We start from the raw sequence: 16,465 nt of genomic DNA, 5'->3' as shown, positions 1-16,465 counted from the left end.
TGTAGCGTACTGCTTCTTGAACCGTATAATTCAACGCACTTATGGAACTGTACAAATAAAACAAAAACATTTAAAAAAAACAAACAGAAACATATACATATATATATATAAATATCTATTTTCTAATTTCTCCCTCTTTTTCCATAAAGTGACTCAGTTTGATCTAAAAACATCCGTAACAGCAGCGAGTGAGAGCGAGTTTCACCACGAGGAGGTTTTTTGTTTTTATTCTTTTGTCATTTAAGTGGGAAAAAAAAATCTAAAAAGAGCAAATATTGTGTGAAACTGAGAGAATAAAAGGACAAACTGAAAGAGATGTGGCTTATTTTTTGTCGTCGCCGTCGTTCTCTGATGCCAGTTTTTCCTGAGGAGAAAGAAAATAATCTCTGTAGTGTTTGTGTTCACACATCACCTCCTCCCCCTCCTCCCCCTCCCCCTGTGTTTGTGTTACCTGTGTGAGTTCACTGGCAGAGAGGTGAAGCCTCCGCTTCAGCTCGTCACTGACGCTCATGTCCGGCACCAACACTGAGTGTTTGCCGTCTGCGAAGGAAACGGGAACGGAGAGGACGACGCCGTCGGGGAGGCCGTAGAAACCTGTGAGAGAGACACGGGGAAATAATCCCACTTCACATCAACTAGTCCAGCAATTCTGCCGTATCTTAAACATTTATATGTGTTGCTTTATCTCACTGTGAGACAGGAAACACAGGTTTGTAAACCTGCTCACTCTCCCGCACCAAACCCCATAGAGAAAATCACTGATTTTAGCTCACAGGGACACAAGAGCTGCTGGTCTACTGCTGCCTCGTGTGGTCACTTAGTGTCACTGAGGTCAATCTGAGTAAAGGATTTTAAGTGCCGAATTAACTCATTTGAAGTTACTAATGGAAGCAACAACTCCTGTGTGCTGTATTGTTAAATCGACAGTTTTCTCTAAAATCAGTTTTTCCTCTGGTTTCTGCTCACAGTGTGTACAAATATGTCACAAAAGTAGTTGTATTGTTCTTGTCTGGACCTGGACACACGACACCCAGAGAGAAGACTCTGTCCGGGCCACAGCTGCCGTTCCAGGCTTTGAGAAGTGTGAGGATTCCGTCAGATGCTGACATGGCCGCCGCTCCGTGTCCGGTCTTTGAAGTCACCGCATCACGACGACGACGCACCAAGTCCTGGAAGTCTGACTCCAGCCATTTCCTGGAAGGAAGAAGGAGAAGAAGAAGAAGAAGAAGAGCCTGGGATTTTTTGAGGGCATTTCCCAGCACAGGACAGGATGTTATTCTATCTGAGATAAGATGAGAATCATGAGATTAAATTGTGATAACCACAATGGCACCACAGCTGAGTCACAACAGAGTTGTAATTTGATCGCAAACCTGTTTCTAAACCTGCCGGAGTCTGAGTTAAGACGAGGAATATGATGTTACGGCAAATAATGTTTTGGCTGCATTTAAAAAAAAAAAAAAAAAAAAAATGTAAACTCATTTAAAGACATTTTGACAATTATCTCAATAATATAGTCAATATTTGTCACGTTTTTGTAAATTTATAACATTTTAAATATTTTTTATTCACATAAATATTGTTTTGACGCAATTTTAAAAGAATTTAAACCATAATGTTAATTGATCAAATATAATATTGTGAATATGCACAACGTTTTTGTAGATTTTCAACATTTTAAATACTTTTTGGTCATGTAAATATTTTTTTTTAAAGAACATAAAGTATATTTAGGGATATTTTATGAAATATCATAATCTGAATATTTGTCAGGTTTTCTTAAATTTTAAACTTTAAAATACTTAATGTACATAATGTTTTTTTTAAGAATTTTAACTATAATTTAAAGATATTTATATAGTGAATATTTGTAATTTTTTTTGGTAAATTTACAACATTTTAAATACTTTTTAGTCACATAAGTATAGTTGTTTTGTAGCTCTGCGAGTTCTTGTAAAATATGAAATATTTTGAAAACGAACCTGTGGTGGAAGATCTTCAGCAGTGACTGTGAGAAAGAAGGCGGTCCTCTTATTGGCCCGTTAAAGTTGAACACCTGCGCCCTCTGCAGGTCAACGTAGAAACTGCCGCTGATGTTTCCCCACACGATCACATCTGTCACATCTGCACCAGAAGAAGAAGAGGAGGAGGTGAAATGAGTGAGGTGATGTGGCCTCGCAGATGGGGACAAACGTGTCGTCACCTGACGTCTTCACACTCAGTTTCTCTGAGATTATGGCCCTGGCCTCAGTCTCCAGCTGCGTTGCCATGGCGACAAAACGGTCGCTGCTGATGGAGCGAGCGGCGTCCACGAGCAGAGAACATCTGGCGTTGACAAACGAGTCCCCACAGACGACGACCTTCACCTGCTCGTCGGCTCTGGCGTCGATGAGTCGTCCGTAATCTGTGTATCGTTGTGAGATTTTCTTCATTCTCCACTTCTCCTTTTCTTCTTCTTCGCTCTGGTTCTTGTCGCTGTCGTCAGAGCAGCGTTCGTCCAGCAGCAGGACAACATCTGCTCCGTGGAAGGCCTCGTCCATGTCTGTGTGGACACTCACCTGTGAGAAAACACTGACACAGTCACTCAAATCGGAATATCTGAGATTACGAGGCGTTCCTGAAAAGGAGGATTTTTAACTCGGAAATTTGGAGCAACTTCACCGAGTTCAGGATTCCATGGATGCCTGCCACTATAAAAAAAACACTCAATCTTAATCTCAAATCTTAATCTTATTCTGATTTTAATCTCGGAATCTGATTTTAATCCTAAAATTCTGATTTTAATCTCCAAAAAAAACCTTTAATTTTCTCAGAATTCACACTTTTTAATCTCAGTATTCCAAATTATTCCCCAAAATTTAATCTCAGTGTTCCGATTTCAACTCAGACTTTTTTCCCTCACAATTCTGATTTTAATGTCATAGATTAAATTCTCAGAATATTACTATGTCAAACACTATATATAAATCTGGTCGTACCTGATGGAGAAGAGGCAGAGCCAGATCCTCCACCTCCATCTTCATCCCCTGCAGTTCCTCCTCCTCCCCGTTCAGGTCCAGCAGATGAAGGCTGACCGCAGCAGCCTGAGGGAAAACCTCAGCAGTGACCAGATTAGGGATTAGGACAGAGCAGATGAGGCTGAGGGCACTGGCAAAGAAACAAACTATCAGATGATTTAGACAAATAAGAACAATAATGTTAATGTTTGAGTTTTTCCCAGAACGTCAGACCTGCTGATCCAGACGTGAAGAGGTTTGACGAGAGCGACGCCTTCCTGCTCCTTAATCCCACTCTCCAGATTATCTGCTGCGACGCTCAACATCGTCTCTGTGGACATCTCTGACGTCACGTTGTAGTAATTCTGTCATCACACACACACACACAGTTTTTTAATCCACTTTTTTAATATTCTGGTGTTTTTTTACTCAAAGGTGTCAAACCTGTGGCCCGCGGGCCCTACGTGACCCATCGCTTAGTACCGAGTGATAATGAGTATTCATGTTTGGAAAAGATTCATTTTGCATCATAAATATGATTTTTATCGCAAGTGATATGTCGTTCCATGTCAACACAAACACTTTTATTTTGAAATTCTGTGAAATATCTTAACAAATATTGTTTTTTCCACAAACGTTTATGTTCAAATTGTAAATTTACACGTTTTCAAACTTTTAACTGTTATTTTCTTTTAATGTAAAGCACAGTGTGTATAAAAGATTAATTGGATTCAACCTTTTGGGCAAATTAATGATAAAATAAAGGTATTAAAATGTTGTAGAATGTTTTCTCTTTCCTGTTTCCTTGCTCTGATTCTAAATAAAAGAAAAATAAACCAACACAACAGTATATCCAAACCTGACAGTGCTCGAGGAAGTCGCTGAAGCCTCCTAAAATCATCCCTTTGCCTCCTTGATCCACCAGCTCCCTCCAGATTAAAGGCGACTTCTCGTGTTTCCAGCCGTTTGTTTTGCACGTGGCCTCCAGCCACTCCTGTCAAAGGTCAAACTGAGGTTACACTGGAAAAAAGAGTTTAAGGTTTGCAAAATAAACACACAAATAGCTCACTTTCCATTCCTGTGGGAGGACGGGGATCTTATGGACCCTGAAGTTTGGCAGCGATCTCTGCAATGAGTCTGATAGAAGCTCCGCTTTGGCAAAGTGAGGACAGTCGGACTTACCTGTCAAAGTCAAAGTCATAATTATAAGATGTTAAGTCATAATCATGAGAAACTAAGTCATAATCATGAGAAACTATGAGAACTAAGTCATAATAATGAGAGACTAAGGCAGGATTATGTGGAATTAAGTCATAATAATGAAAAACTAAGTCATAATAATGAGAAACTGAGAATTAAGTCATAATTATGAGATGCTCGGTCAGTATTATGAGATGCTCGGTCAGTATTATGAGATACTTTCTCATAATTATGATTTACCTTTATATATATTTTATATTTCAAGTGGCAGAAACGGGCTACCATAATAATAATAATAATATGACGCATTGAACTGCTATAAATTATAAGAATTTCGTTAAAAAATAAAACAATTTACCAGCGAGCACAAATTTTGCCATTTTGTTTGTACAGCGTCTTTTGGTTGCTAGGAAATAATCGAGGTTGCGCCTGTTTGAGTCGGAGTCAGGAACGCCACTAAAAAATAAAAGTGTAAAAAAATAAATATATATATGGCAATAAGTATCTAAAAAGTCTAGCTGTATCACTACTGTAAAAATACTACACGTCAGATATTTAACCTTTTTAATTGTTTGCGGGTTTTTTTGTTTTCTTTAGTCAGGCAAAATACTGGTGTACTAACTTCCCATTAAGGACCCAACATGCCGGCGCACATATTAGCATCGAGAGTGTAGCGAGGAAGCGTTTTTACAACAATTTATCATAAAACTACGGTTTAATGATAACATATAACAATACATAACGCCGGTAAATCGATATGTGTGGCACATGAAGTGCCATGAGTTATTTTGGAAGAGTTGTTTACACGATAACAGTTACAAGGTAGGTGGTTGGCTAACCTAAGCTAATGTAGCTAGCCTACATTCATGATTTTTTGACCTTGTTGATAAAAAAACTCCTACTCATTTAATATTATTGTCTCTACGACCGAGATTTTAAGCGTTAAATAGCATAACTGACACTTTTTTTATTAATATTACATTATTAAATTCTAATTATTGAGACCAATATTTTAGTACTAGTGCATCATAGTGTTGTAATAATATTATTTTACGCATCACCTTTAAACCTTAATTTAGTGGAACGATAATATTAACAACAGTGCTCTGAAATATCAAAACTTAACTCCTTTATTGATGTTTAGATGTTACTGTGCAGATGAATTCTTTGTGTTTTAGGAAACAAAACTTTAGACATTAGAATTACTTAATGTTATTTGTTGCAAGTTTTTATCCCCTATGACTGAAAGATTTTATATAAACTAATTGCAATTATTTTTGACTGAAATTGCAATTTTTACATTATTATTATCATTTTTATTTGAATATGACAGTACCTGAATAAGCTGCTACTTACTTGAATTCTATACTATTATTTGTTTAATGTTTATTCATTTTTGTACAATATGGACATTAATATATACATCTGCTGTGATACGTGTATGAAAAATATTATGTTAACTTAAAGAGACAAAGTATATATAAAGAAATGCTACAACACTTTATGTATAGATGTGATCTACTTGCTCTTCACAGGGACACTGCTGAAGTCACTTCATGATGTCTGTGTGGGCGACAGAGGAAGTCCTGAAATGGACCCTTCGCTTTTGCAGCCGCAGGACTCCGTGGACACACCGTAGTCTCCTGGTGGCAACATCAATCAAAGACTCATCTCTTCGTCACACTCGGTCAGCACATGTCTGGTGCACGGGGCAAAACCAGACCTGCCTGCTCACGAGTCCGTTCCACTCAGTGAGGTTTTATTCACAGGATAGTGTCCACGGTGTGCAGGAGAAGGAGCTTGTCTCTCTGTCTGATGAGAGGACCTCAGTCAAGAGGCAGAAGACTTACCGTTTCATGGAAAACCTTCAGCGATGTGGCTCCCCGTCAGACATCTTGGACTTCACCACTGAGTATGCGCCCACTACTCGACAGGTCAGCAGCTGCCTGACGCGCATGTGGTCCATCTCGAAGAAGCTGTCAGAGGAGCAGCGGCGCCTTGAGCTGCAGCTGATGTTTGAGCATCCTGGCTTTCAAAGGCTGCTGAAAAGAGCCATGAAGTGTGTGGGAGACATGCGCAACGAGGATGTGACCTACTCTCTCCTGAGCATAGTCAGCCTGGGTGTGTCGCAACACAGCCGCGTGGTCCAGACTTTCCTACGAGCATGTCAGGTACACTAAAAAAAAAATTATCTCCCACCTTTATTTTTGAATGAAATGAATCCTCAAGTATTTATTTAAATAATCCAAAACACATACAAACAAATACATGTTAGGATCATTTATTGGCAGATTAATAATAATTCTATCAGGTCAGACACACATACAAAATGTCATGTTTGACATCAGTCAGAGCGGAGTTACAGTTACAGCTGCTCATAGTATCTTTAATTCATATTTAAAACAAATCAATAAATATTAAATATATGACATACAATACAACTTGTATCTGAGATAGTCATCTTCTCAAATTGCTCCATTCTTGGGTACTTTAGAACAGTAAGTGAGAAGAAAAGACATGTGATGTCTCTTCATGTCTGTCGTGTGTGTCTCTTTTTCACTCACTCACTCACTCACTAACTCACAGGAGAACCTGAACGACTACGACATGAAGAGCCTGTCGATCCTTGCCTCCTGTCTGGAGAACATGGACGACTGTCCCAATGTCAACGCACTCAAGGAGGCCGTGAGGTACCACACAAACACACACAAGCACAAGCATTACACCTCTAAATCAGTGCTGTAAATACCATAAAGTATAAAGTATTTCTCCATCACATCGACTTCCTCGACCACTATTAGGTTTGGATACACTCCACACAGGAACAATAGCACAAACCTGTTTCTCTTAAACCTGGAGAGGAATTATAATCTGTTACAAGTGAAACTGTGTGTTTTTATTATTGATTAACGTGTTTAGACTCAGTAAAAACACTTATTTACTCTCTGTCTCTTGCGTTTCTTTATCCCAGGCTGATCGTTGACGCTCAGCTTCCCAACATCCAGGATGTAAAGGCTCTGCAGACGATGATGCGGATGTCGGGGAAAGACGCTCCGCTGGCGCTCAAACGTAAACTTGAGGTCTGTCTTCACGAGTGTTAGTTTTTAACCAGAGGAAAAACCCTGTGTCTCCTGTTCTCCAGCAGATATTAGCATGTTTATTCATATTTGAATTCAGTATCTGTGTGTGTGTGTTGTTTATTTCAGAAAAAGGCTTTGTCAATGATGGACCAGTTCACGATTCCCAACACCCACTACATGATCACCACCATGGCCACAGTGGGCCTCTTCTCCAAACCTCTGCTCGATGTCTGTAGTAAGAAGTTCACAGGTAAAAAAACAACAACATAACACTATTATTATTATTTCAGTAAAAAAGTCTGGATCTTATGAGGGATACAATGTTGACTCAGAGCGTGCAACATTTTCACTGAAGAAAACCTTTTATATATATATATGAAAATATTTTTATATTATAAATTAATTCTGACATTAAATTCAGAATTTTGAGATAAAGTCGGAATTCTGAGATTAAAGTCAGAGATTTTAGCTGAAATTCTGAGATTGAGTTAGTTAGTTTAAAACTATCTGATCCACATATATATACATATAACCATGAAAAGTGTGTGTGTGTATGTGTATATATATATATATATATATATATATATATATATATATATATATATATATATATATATACATATAACCATGAAAAGCTGTTACTTTTGTGATTAAACTAAACAAATGTGCTCTCCCACTGTCCACACACACACAGAAAACCTTCATGAAACCCCCTTCAACAGATTGTTGGCAGTGTTGCTTTCCTGTCGGGAGCTGCACTACAGAGACCTGTACATGCTCACTGGCACTTCAGACTACATCACCTCCACCATGGACATGTGGAGCAACAAGCAGGTGCTGCTCTAGCTCTTTTCTATTCCCTTCAACTTGTATATTTAGGCCTGTTTATTATGAATTATACATTTTGTTGTTTTTTTAATAATTAAAAATGAGATCATTCACACTCGTGTTCTTCTCTCTGCTCAGCTCCTCCTCTTCCTCTCTGCGTTCGAGGACCTCCTCTTCTGTCCGTCCTCTCTGATGGAAGCGTACGCGGAGAAGGTGATGTCCTGTCCGGACGCTCTGACGCTTCAGGATCTGCTCTGTGTCCTAAAGGTCTTCTCCTCTCTGAACTATGACCTGCAGCAGCACAGACAACAGTAGGTCACTCACTGCTCAATGTTATTATGACTCGTATGTGACCTCAGTGTTTCCTCATTAATGAAGGGGTTTCCTCGCTGGTTTGTCCTTTTGTTGGCTTCATAATATTGTGTATGTTATATAAAAGCTCCACTAATAAAATCCACTACTACTCAACTCAAGCAGTTTACCACTTTCTCTTGCCTTTAGACAGCCTTTTCTGAATGAAAACATGAGTTTACAAACCACTCACTCTCCCACACCAAACCCCATAGAGAAAATCAGTGATTTTAGCTCACAGTGACACAGGAGCGGCTGTTCCACTGCTGCCTCGTGTGGTCACTTTGTGTCACTGAGGTAAATCTAAATAAAAGATTTCAATCACAGATTTGACAAAATGACAAATGTGAACTTACTGATGGAGGCAGCGGTGGACCAAACACTCCTTTGTGCTGTGATCTAAAATCGCTGGTTTTCTCTATGGAGTTTGGTGTGAGAAAGTAAGTGGTTTAGACCATAGTTCGTCTGAATAATCTCCAACATCAGAGGTGGGATAAAGAGTTGTGAAGTAAATGTGTTTTCTTTTGTTGCCGCTCCAGGTTCCTGGATGGTCTCACTCAGGTCCTGGTCCCGTATCTGCCCAAGATGACTGAACTGAGACTGTTAAAGTCTGTGTTCTACCTGTGTCTCCTGGGCCACTTTCCCTCCGAGCCACTGAAGCAGCTCCTGCAGCCGAGTACGATGGAGTGCTTTAGCTCCACACGTAAGACACTCAACACACACACACACAAGATGTGACACACACCTGATTTTCTTCATTTCTTAATGTCACTTGATTCTGTGTCGCCCTCAGCGTTGAAATATCTCGACAGCCAGGTGAGAATGTTCCAGACGTTGGACCTGTGTCTCCGTCTGGATCGTCCTCATCTCCCTTGTCCCTTGACCGTGCCCCCGTCTGTCCTCGATGGCCCCGCCCCCTCGAGTCCACCTGTGAACCCTCAGCTCTCACAGATCCTGCAGAGTCTGCTCCAGGACCAGGACCAGGCAGAGACGAAGCTACAGGAAATGGTGCTGGTGGAGAACGCCTATTTCATAGGTGAAGATCTACGTTCTTCTCAGTTATTGATGCAAAAAAAAAAAACCTAAACTAAAACAGTAGTTGTGTGTGTGGGTGTGGTTGGGTGTATGTGTGGTGTGGTGTGTGTTTTCACTCTCAGACGCCCTGATAACAAAACCTCCACCAAAGGAAACGTCCGTGAGTCTCAGTGAAGGAGCGGCAGCGTCGTCTCCAGCAGAGAGCAGTCAAAGGTACAAATATTATCTAATGTCTTTAAGAAGCTCTGAAATCCACTGCACTTATTTTCACATGGATTTTCTTTTATTTAAACCTTTATTCAAGCAGGAATGAAGCTCACAGAGGCCAGGGAGCCATATACAACACTTTCAGACAGACGAAATACTCAATATAGTGTAAAAACTAATAACATATAGTTAAAATATACAACATGTCAACATTGCAGGGTAGTAAAACTATTCTTGACTTGACTTCAATGACGTGAAATGTGTAAAAGAGTGGGATTAGCAACCAATCCTAGGGCATAAACGACATTTCTGGATTAGTTGTTGGTCTTTTTCGGCGAGAAACCCAAACATTAATCGTCATAATTAAAAAGCACAGATTGATTCCAGGTTCTGTGTCTTTGATGTTGTATTTGAATTTGAGAACAGAAAGAATTGATTTTGAATCATCAAAATTCAACTGTACAGGATTACAGTCTCAGTCATGGATATAAAAGTATTGAAATGTTCATTCAAAGTCACAGCGAGGGATTAAATTTGTCCAACTTTCACGTTCGTTTGTGTTTTCATTGAAATTTTGTGTCGTGTGAAGCTGAAAATGCTTGTTGCTTCTGTGTTAATCCCTCAGAATCGCAGTAATCTGTGCGCCACTGTCCGTGCTTTGCTTCGGTACATCCGACCCTCGCGGTCTCTTGGCCGTCAAGATTCGCCACCTGAGAATCCTGGGATTTAATCCTGTTCTGGTGAGGCTGGATTTTTCTTTATCTCTTTCTTTTCTTTTCTTTTCTTTTTTTTTTTTAAATTAGAGCTGGAAATGTAATAAATGTTGGTCCACAGATATTTATGTTTATGTTTATTCCATACTGTACATTATTATGAACCTTTTCTTGTGCTTTTTTGTTTATTTTTGATCCGTTTATATATTTAAAACATGTAAAGACATGAGATAATCCTTTAATAATCCCACACCGGATACATTTACAGTCATAAACAGGCATTTTCACGTCCATTAATGTACAATATAGAAAGATATCGACAGATAAAGACAAAGATTATAAAAATAGAGTATTATGTACAGCATTAAAAGTCCAGTTTGTTGAATTGAGAGCCATCTATCGACATAAAATGATGTGTATATATATGTATGTGTATATATATATTTATATATATATATATATATATATATATATATATATATATATATATATATATATATATATATATATATATAAAATTCAATTTCTGTATATGTATCGTGACAGTGATGTTTATATTTGTCCTGATCTCGTTGTCAAGGTAACGGAGCAGGAGCTGTCGTCCGTCAGCCAGGAGCAGGCGACCGAGTTGCTCAGGGGACGCATTTTTCCGGAACACCACCGGACAGACGCGCAACTGCAACGCTGAAGACGGACGTAAGGGATTATTATTATCACTGTAAACAAGAAATAAACTTGACCTTTAAAAAGTTTTTTCATTTTACAGTCGTTTTTTTATGTTTATGACGCGTCCTCTGAGTGTCTAATCTGGTCAAACAAAGAACCAACAACTGCTCGGTAAGAAAATAATCTCAGAATATTCCATCGTCATGAGGGCAGTGACAAAGCACATGTATGTCACAATAAAACAACATGTTTATCACACAGACTTAATCATCACTGAATCAATAAATAACAAAAGAAAGACGGAAATAAAAAGAACGTGAGGTTTGTGAAGCACTCACTCTCCCACACCAAAGTCCATAGAGAAAATCAGCATTTTTAGCTGGAGGAAACACAGGAGCTGCTGGTCTATTGCTGCCTCATTCACATCATTCTTTTGGATTTACCATAAAGATATTTACATTTAGCAAACACTGGAGTCACAGAATAACACATTTGAACTTAGTGATGGAGGCAGCAGTGATAAACTCCACCAGTGATTAACTCCACTGTTAAAATCCACGTTTTTTTCTTAATGGGGTTTGGTGTGGAAGGTTTACAAGGCGACAACAAATCTTTTCCCCTGTGTTTTTATCAATTTTACAATTTTTTTTTACAATTTAACAGAACTCCACTTATCTATGGAGGTCATTTTGTGTTTAATGTGGAAACAGAGTGGATTTGAAAACAAAAAACATATTTGCAAACAAAACTAGGATCACTGTTTGAGCGTTTACAATTTATTTTTGCAAATTCAAAGATTTTCTTTGTGAATTCAAAAATTTGGTTTGTAAGTTAAAATTTTGTGGAAGAATCAATTTCTTTTGTAAATTTGTGTTTTCTTTATAAATTCAAGTTTTCTTTTGTAAATTCAAAGTTTTTCTTTGCAAATTCAAAAGTTTTCTGTTGTAAATTCAAAAAGTCTTCTTTTTGAATCCCAAAATGTTTCTTCTTCTTCAAATCCACTCTTTGTTTGCTCATTAAAGACATGACATTAACTCCATATTGTTGCCTTTAATTTTACTTTGTGCTGCAGAGCAAAGAAATCTCTGTATTTGAAACAGAGTAACTGCTGCTGCTGCTGCTGCTGCTGCTGCTGCTGCTGCTGCTGCTGCGGGGGAAGCAGACTGTTTTATCATGTCATATCCTGACAGAGTGGCGACGGTGAACGTGTTAATCCTGCTGTTAATCTCTGTGGTGAAAGAGTAAGAGAAAACCAGACGTGCAGTTTGAATGAACCATATAAAAAACCTGTGTGTGTGTTTGTTTCTTCTTCTGCAGAGAACACTGCAATGTGAGCGAGGTGAGGGTGGAGTCCCGCGTCTGCACACACACACACACACACACACACACAGTGTGGCGGGGTGGGGGTGTGGAGGAAGACAGGAAGTGGTGCAGGGTTGTTATTGTTTGAAGTGCTAACCTCTTGTTTCACTTGTTCTTGCCAGCGTCAGCGATGTTAACTCACCGAGAGGAAACGTTCCTGTTTTCACAGAAATACCAGCGAACAAAGTTTAAAAAAAACAACAGAAAAAACCCACAACTTAGTCATTTTTAGATTATGTCTCACTGTGGAATTAGATCAGTGTTTCCTATTTTATATGATACACTTTTTAACGAGCAAAAAAAATCATTTCATCATTCAAAAATATTCTATTTTATTGTTTTAAAATACACCTCTTTACGCTCCCTCACTTGTTCTTTGCGCTCCCTCACTCGTTCTTTACGCTCCCTCATTACATTACATTACATGTTATTAGCAGACGCTTTTATCCAAAGCGACTTACAATAGAATCAAGTACAATTAGCCAGGGGTGGAATCGAACTTGCGACCATGATGTCTTTCGTACACAAGGTAGGGTCTTAACCACTGAGCCACTCCACCCCCTCACTTGTTCTTTACGCTCCCTCACTCGTTCTTTACGCTCCCTCACTTGTTCTTTGCTCCCTCACTCGTTCTCCGGCTCCCTCACTTGTTGTTTGTGCTCCCTCACTTGTTCTTTGCGCTCCCTCACTCGTTCTTTGCGCTCCCTCACTCGTTCTTTGCGCTCCCTCACTCGTTCTTTACACTCCCTCACTTGTTCTTTGCGCTCCCTCACTCGTTCTTTACACTCCCTTACTTGTTCTTTACTCCCTCACGTGTTCTTCGCTCCCTCACTTGTTCTTTGTGCTCCCTCACTCGTTCTTTGCGCCATGTTGTTTTTTTTTTTGTGGGCGGGCCTTAGGAAGCTGCCTGCTGATTGGCTACACAGTTTTGGAGACAGCTCAATGGACAGGAAGTCGTCACAGGCTTGAGTCGCTGTCCGTCTGAAACTCGTTCCCCGACGACATCCGACAAAATAATTGTGAATATCTAACGGGGAAAACTACAAGTTTGTTTTCAAACAATAAAATCCCATATTTTTATCTGCTTCTTAAAATGTGTTAAAATATTCACACGGGTGTTATTTGTAACACCAGTGATGTTACACAGATTTACGCAGCTGAATGAGCTGCTTGTGGTTAAACTCCCCTCCATCAGGCAGTTGTCACCCCTGCACGCTCTGACCGCAGAGATGGGGGGTTCCAACCTGAGAAGTGTGTGAATGAGGTCATAACGGTTAAAGAAAGAAAGCAAAACCAAAGCTGTGAGGTGTAATATCTGCCTCCTTTTTCTTTATTATTCAGCCACGGCGGCTTCTGAACCTCCAGCCCTCAGAAGAAGAAGAATGTTCTCTCTGTGTGTGTGTGTGTGTGTGTGGAGTCAGAAGTGTCGTGGTATAGGTTTCTGAACGCCTTTCTTCTTCCTGCGCTCCCGCGACACTCTGGGTTTGGTGTTGATGTAGTCGCTGTGAGCGTCCGTGTTCCTCAGCTTCACCTGTAAAGCACCACAACCAGGGGCCGGGATCAATAAATCACTCGATTATATCTAATTTATCGTGACATGAGACAACACAGGGTCTTAGATTCATGTGATAAATGTGTCTGTGGTCACTGAAACTCCCTTTTATACTGAATAAATGTGTAATATACACTAAATATTACAGTATATACTCATCTATATTTGTGTTATAGCAGAATTGACCACACAAGGCAGCAGTAGACCAACAGCTCCTGTGTCTCCGTGAGCTAAAAACAATGATTTTCTCTATGGGGTTTGGTGTGGGAGAGCGAGTGGTTCACTAACTTCTGTTTCCTGTGTGAAAAGGCTGTTTAACAGAAAGATAAAGTTGAAAACATAGTTTAAGCCTTTTGTTAAGTGGGTTAAATCAGTTTTTCCTCCAAAAAACTACCATTTTGTCTCTGAACTCTCTCTCTGTTTTCATGCGTGTGGGAAATATCTCACCCAATAGACAACAGCGATGGCGGTGACGGTTACGCCGTAGATGCTGAGAAATGCAACCACTACAATCCAAATCCACACAAGTCTCTGGTTGGGGTCGTCGCCGGGGTTACCGCCGTCTTCACTGCACGTGCAGGGGAGTCCTAGAGTAAAGGGGCGTGTTCAGGATGTATTTTTGGGGGCTACTTGTATCTCGTGTAAGCACGTGAGTATTTACCTTCGAGGACCTTAATCCTCAGAACACTGGGTACTTTAAGCATGGGAGGGGGGAAAACGACGGTTCCCTCACACTGGTAGAGTCCACATCGACTCTTGGTGACGAGGAAACTCACTGAGTTATGGTGTCGGTCTTCCCGCAGGTCCACGCCTGCTCGCTGGGGCTGACGCTCACATTTCATTGTCGCGTTCTTTTCACGGACGCACTTGACCTGGGAGATGATGTCCCCGTCCCTGAAGAGGTCAAAGGTCATCTCTTTTTTGGTCATGTTCGGGCACTGGACTTCTATGCTGACTTTGGAGGAGAGAAAAAAAAAACACTGAAATAATGGAATTTAAACGATCGTATTTGCGATTCATGAGATTATTTACGACGTGTGTACGAAGGATTCTTAGATTTTAAGATAAATAGGTGAATCTTTCTGTCCCGTCGGGTTAATTATCGCAAAAGAAAAGGTGAATTTCCCTTACGGCGATAATCCAGAGTGTAGTTGTCAACAATGTCACCAACACTATTGGGATTTTCACAACATTTGAAATAACTAACAAAACAATTAACTGGTGTTTCTCACATGACTTAAAAATGTTACAAAACACGTTACTGGTGTTTAAAAAAACAGTCATATTTTGTAAAAATGTCATGGAATGTTGTTATTTTACTTTAAATGTTACTAAATCAATTACGTTGTCAAAATTTGTAATTTTACGAAAACTTGTAACTTACTTTATGAAAACATGACTTACAAATGTTACAAAAATGTGTCACCGACACTATTGGAACTATTGGAATTTGTAACTGGTGTTACTTACATGACTTTAACAAGTTATTGATGTCACAAAAACACAATTGCTACATAATCAAGGTGAATTTCCTTTACAGTGAATTTTTCCTTTTAGTGATAGTGCCACAAGGGGGAGCTGCAGCTCTCCAGTTCGATCTTTTTCAGATTGTTGTCTTTTGTTGTCTATCTAAGATGCAAAAAACGTGTCAGTAACTTGTTTTTCCGTAACATTCGAGCATTTAATGTTAGTTTTTTCCCTTTTATTTTTTTATTTAAAGTAATTTTTCCTTTCGTCTGTTTCCGTCATATCCTTGTGTTTTTGTAAAATGTGCACAAAAACACGCAGTCTGCGTTTTCCCGCACATTTTGTGAAAGATAGAAACACGTTTTTAAAAGTATCAATGTTCCTGCGACAAGAAATGTTGTTGTTCCTGTCTGTCAGTATTTTTTAAGGCTTTCTGCGTCATTTAAGGTCCTAAAATAACAGGCTAACAGATAAGAAGTGATAATATATTCACGATAAACGACAGAGGAACACATTTTTGTGTTTTTTACGAGCCTGAGCTGTGAATCTGAGCAGTTCAAACGATCTCTAAACACAAAAAAAACAGTGAAAAGTGAAAGAAGAAAATGGTCGAATGAAGTTATTCACACTTGAGTTTTTGGCTGTTCGGCATTTTTATTTTAGTTTTAACGTGATAAGAAAATCCCACGTACCATTGCAGGAACATGTGCTGTGAGACAGAGCGACGCTGGAGAAGCTGCAGCTCAGCAGCATCAGCGACATCCAGCAAAGAGTCATCTTCATCTGTGACCACGGCCTCGAAGCTTCTCCCTCATCACGACTCACACACCGACATCGTCCGTCCGTCAGTCAGTCTGTCAGTGAGTCAGTGAGTGAACGAGTCCTGCTTCCACACACACACACACACACACACACACACGTCCTCTCACAAGGGAAAACATCCTGTGACGACAGAAAAGAGAAGTCACCTCCTCCTCCTCCTCTTGTGAAGTTTCCATTCTCTACCTG

The 16,465-nt window shown here is 39.6% G+C and overlaps 3 protein-coding genes across 3 annotated transcripts; 1 reads left to right on the top strand and 2 right to left on the bottom strand.

Moving 5' to 3' along the window:
- Window positions 1-217: 217 nt before the first annotated feature.
- Window positions 218-4,684, bottom strand: mdh1b (malate dehydrogenase 1B, NAD (soluble)). Its single transcript, XM_058612370.1, has 10 exons — window positions 4,555-4,684; window positions 4,066-4,178; window positions 3,856-3,990; window positions 3,231-3,361; window positions 2,979-3,147; window positions 2,204-2,558; window positions 1,983-2,124; window positions 1,016-1,194; window positions 452-594; window positions 218-364 (listed from the first exon to the last, which is right to left on the bottom strand). Exons 1-10 carry the CDS (start codon window positions 4,574-4,576, stop codon window positions 323-325), a joined length of 1,431 nt encoding a protein of 476 aa, XP_058468353.1. The 5' UTR covers window positions 4,577-4,684; the 3' UTR covers window positions 218-322.
- A 143-nt stretch (window positions 4,685-4,827) lies between these two features.
- fastkd2 (FAST kinase domains 2) lies at window positions 4,828-11,162 on the top strand. The gene is made up of 12 exons (XM_058652453.1): window positions 4,828-5,018; window positions 5,732-6,367; window positions 6,783-6,886; window positions 7,168-7,276; window positions 7,403-7,526; window positions 7,971-8,110; window positions 8,243-8,415; window positions 8,995-9,158; window positions 9,249-9,491; window positions 9,613-9,703; window positions 10,323-10,437; window positions 10,991-11,162. The coding sequence occupies exons 2-12, from the start codon at window positions 5,753-5,755 to the stop codon at window positions 11,096-11,098; spliced, it is 1,986 nt and encodes a 661-aa protein (XP_058508436.1). The 5' UTR covers window positions 4,828-5,018; window positions 5,732-5,752; the 3' UTR covers window positions 11,099-11,162.
- A 2,588-nt stretch (window positions 11,163-13,750) lies between these two features.
- Window positions 13,751-16,358, bottom strand: si:dkey-1h24.6 (T-cell-specific surface glycoprotein CD28). Its single transcript, XM_058622573.1, has 4 exons — window positions 16,150-16,358; window positions 14,652-14,945; window positions 14,438-14,577; window positions 13,751-13,969 (listed from the first exon to the last, which is right to left on the bottom strand). Exons 1-4 carry the CDS (start codon window positions 16,238-16,240, stop codon window positions 13,856-13,858), a joined length of 639 nt encoding a protein of 212 aa, XP_058478556.1. The 5' UTR covers window positions 16,241-16,358; the 3' UTR covers window positions 13,751-13,855.
- Between the last annotated feature and the right edge of the window lie 107 nt (window positions 16,359-16,465).

The sequence above is a fragment of the Solea solea genome, chromosome 2, assembly GCF_958295425.1.
Source record: "Solea solea chromosome 2, fSolSol10.1, whole genome shotgun sequence".
In the NCBI taxonomy this organism is placed as follows: domain Eukaryota; kingdom Metazoa; phylum Chordata; class Actinopteri; order Pleuronectiformes; family Soleidae; genus Solea; species Solea solea.
The sequence above is the reverse complement of the archived record's forward strand: the minus strand, read 5'-3'. Positions and strand labels throughout refer to the sequence as shown.

Coding starts and splice junctions, on each gene's coding strand:
- mdh1b (XM_058612370.1), bottom strand. CDS start 4,576: ATGGCAAAATTTGTGCTCGCTG. Junction 4,179..4,554: donor GGCAAAATTTGTGCTCGCTG/GTAAATTGTTTT, acceptor TGACTTTGACAG/GTAAGTCCGACTGTCCTCAC. Junction 595..1,015: donor TCTGGGTGTCGTGTGTCCAG/GTCCAGACAAGA, acceptor TCTCTCTCACAG/GTTTCTACGGCCTCCCCGAC.
- fastkd2 (XM_058652453.1), top strand. CDS start 5,753: ATGATGTCTGTGTGGGCGACAGAGGAAGTCCTGAAATGGACCCTTCGC. Junction 6,368..6,782: donor CTTTCCTACGAGCATGTCAG/GTACACTAAAAA, acceptor ACTAACTCACAG/GAGAACCTGAACGACTACGA. Junction 8,111..8,242: donor ACATGTGGAGCAACAAGCAG/GTGCTGCTCTAG, acceptor CTCTCTGCTCAG/CTCCTCCTCTTCCTCTCTGC.
- si:dkey-1h24.6 (XM_058622573.1), bottom strand. CDS start 16,240: ATGAAGATGACTCTTTGCTGGATGTCGCTGATGCTGCTGAGCTGCAGC. Junction 14,946..16,149: donor CAGCACATGTTCCTGCAATG/GTACGTGGGATT, acceptor TCTCCTCCAAAG/TCAGCATAGAAGTCCAGTGC. Junction 13,970..14,437: donor CCATCGCTGTTGTCTATTGG/GTGAGATATTTC, acceptor GGTGCTTTACAG/GTGAAGCTGAGGAACACGGA.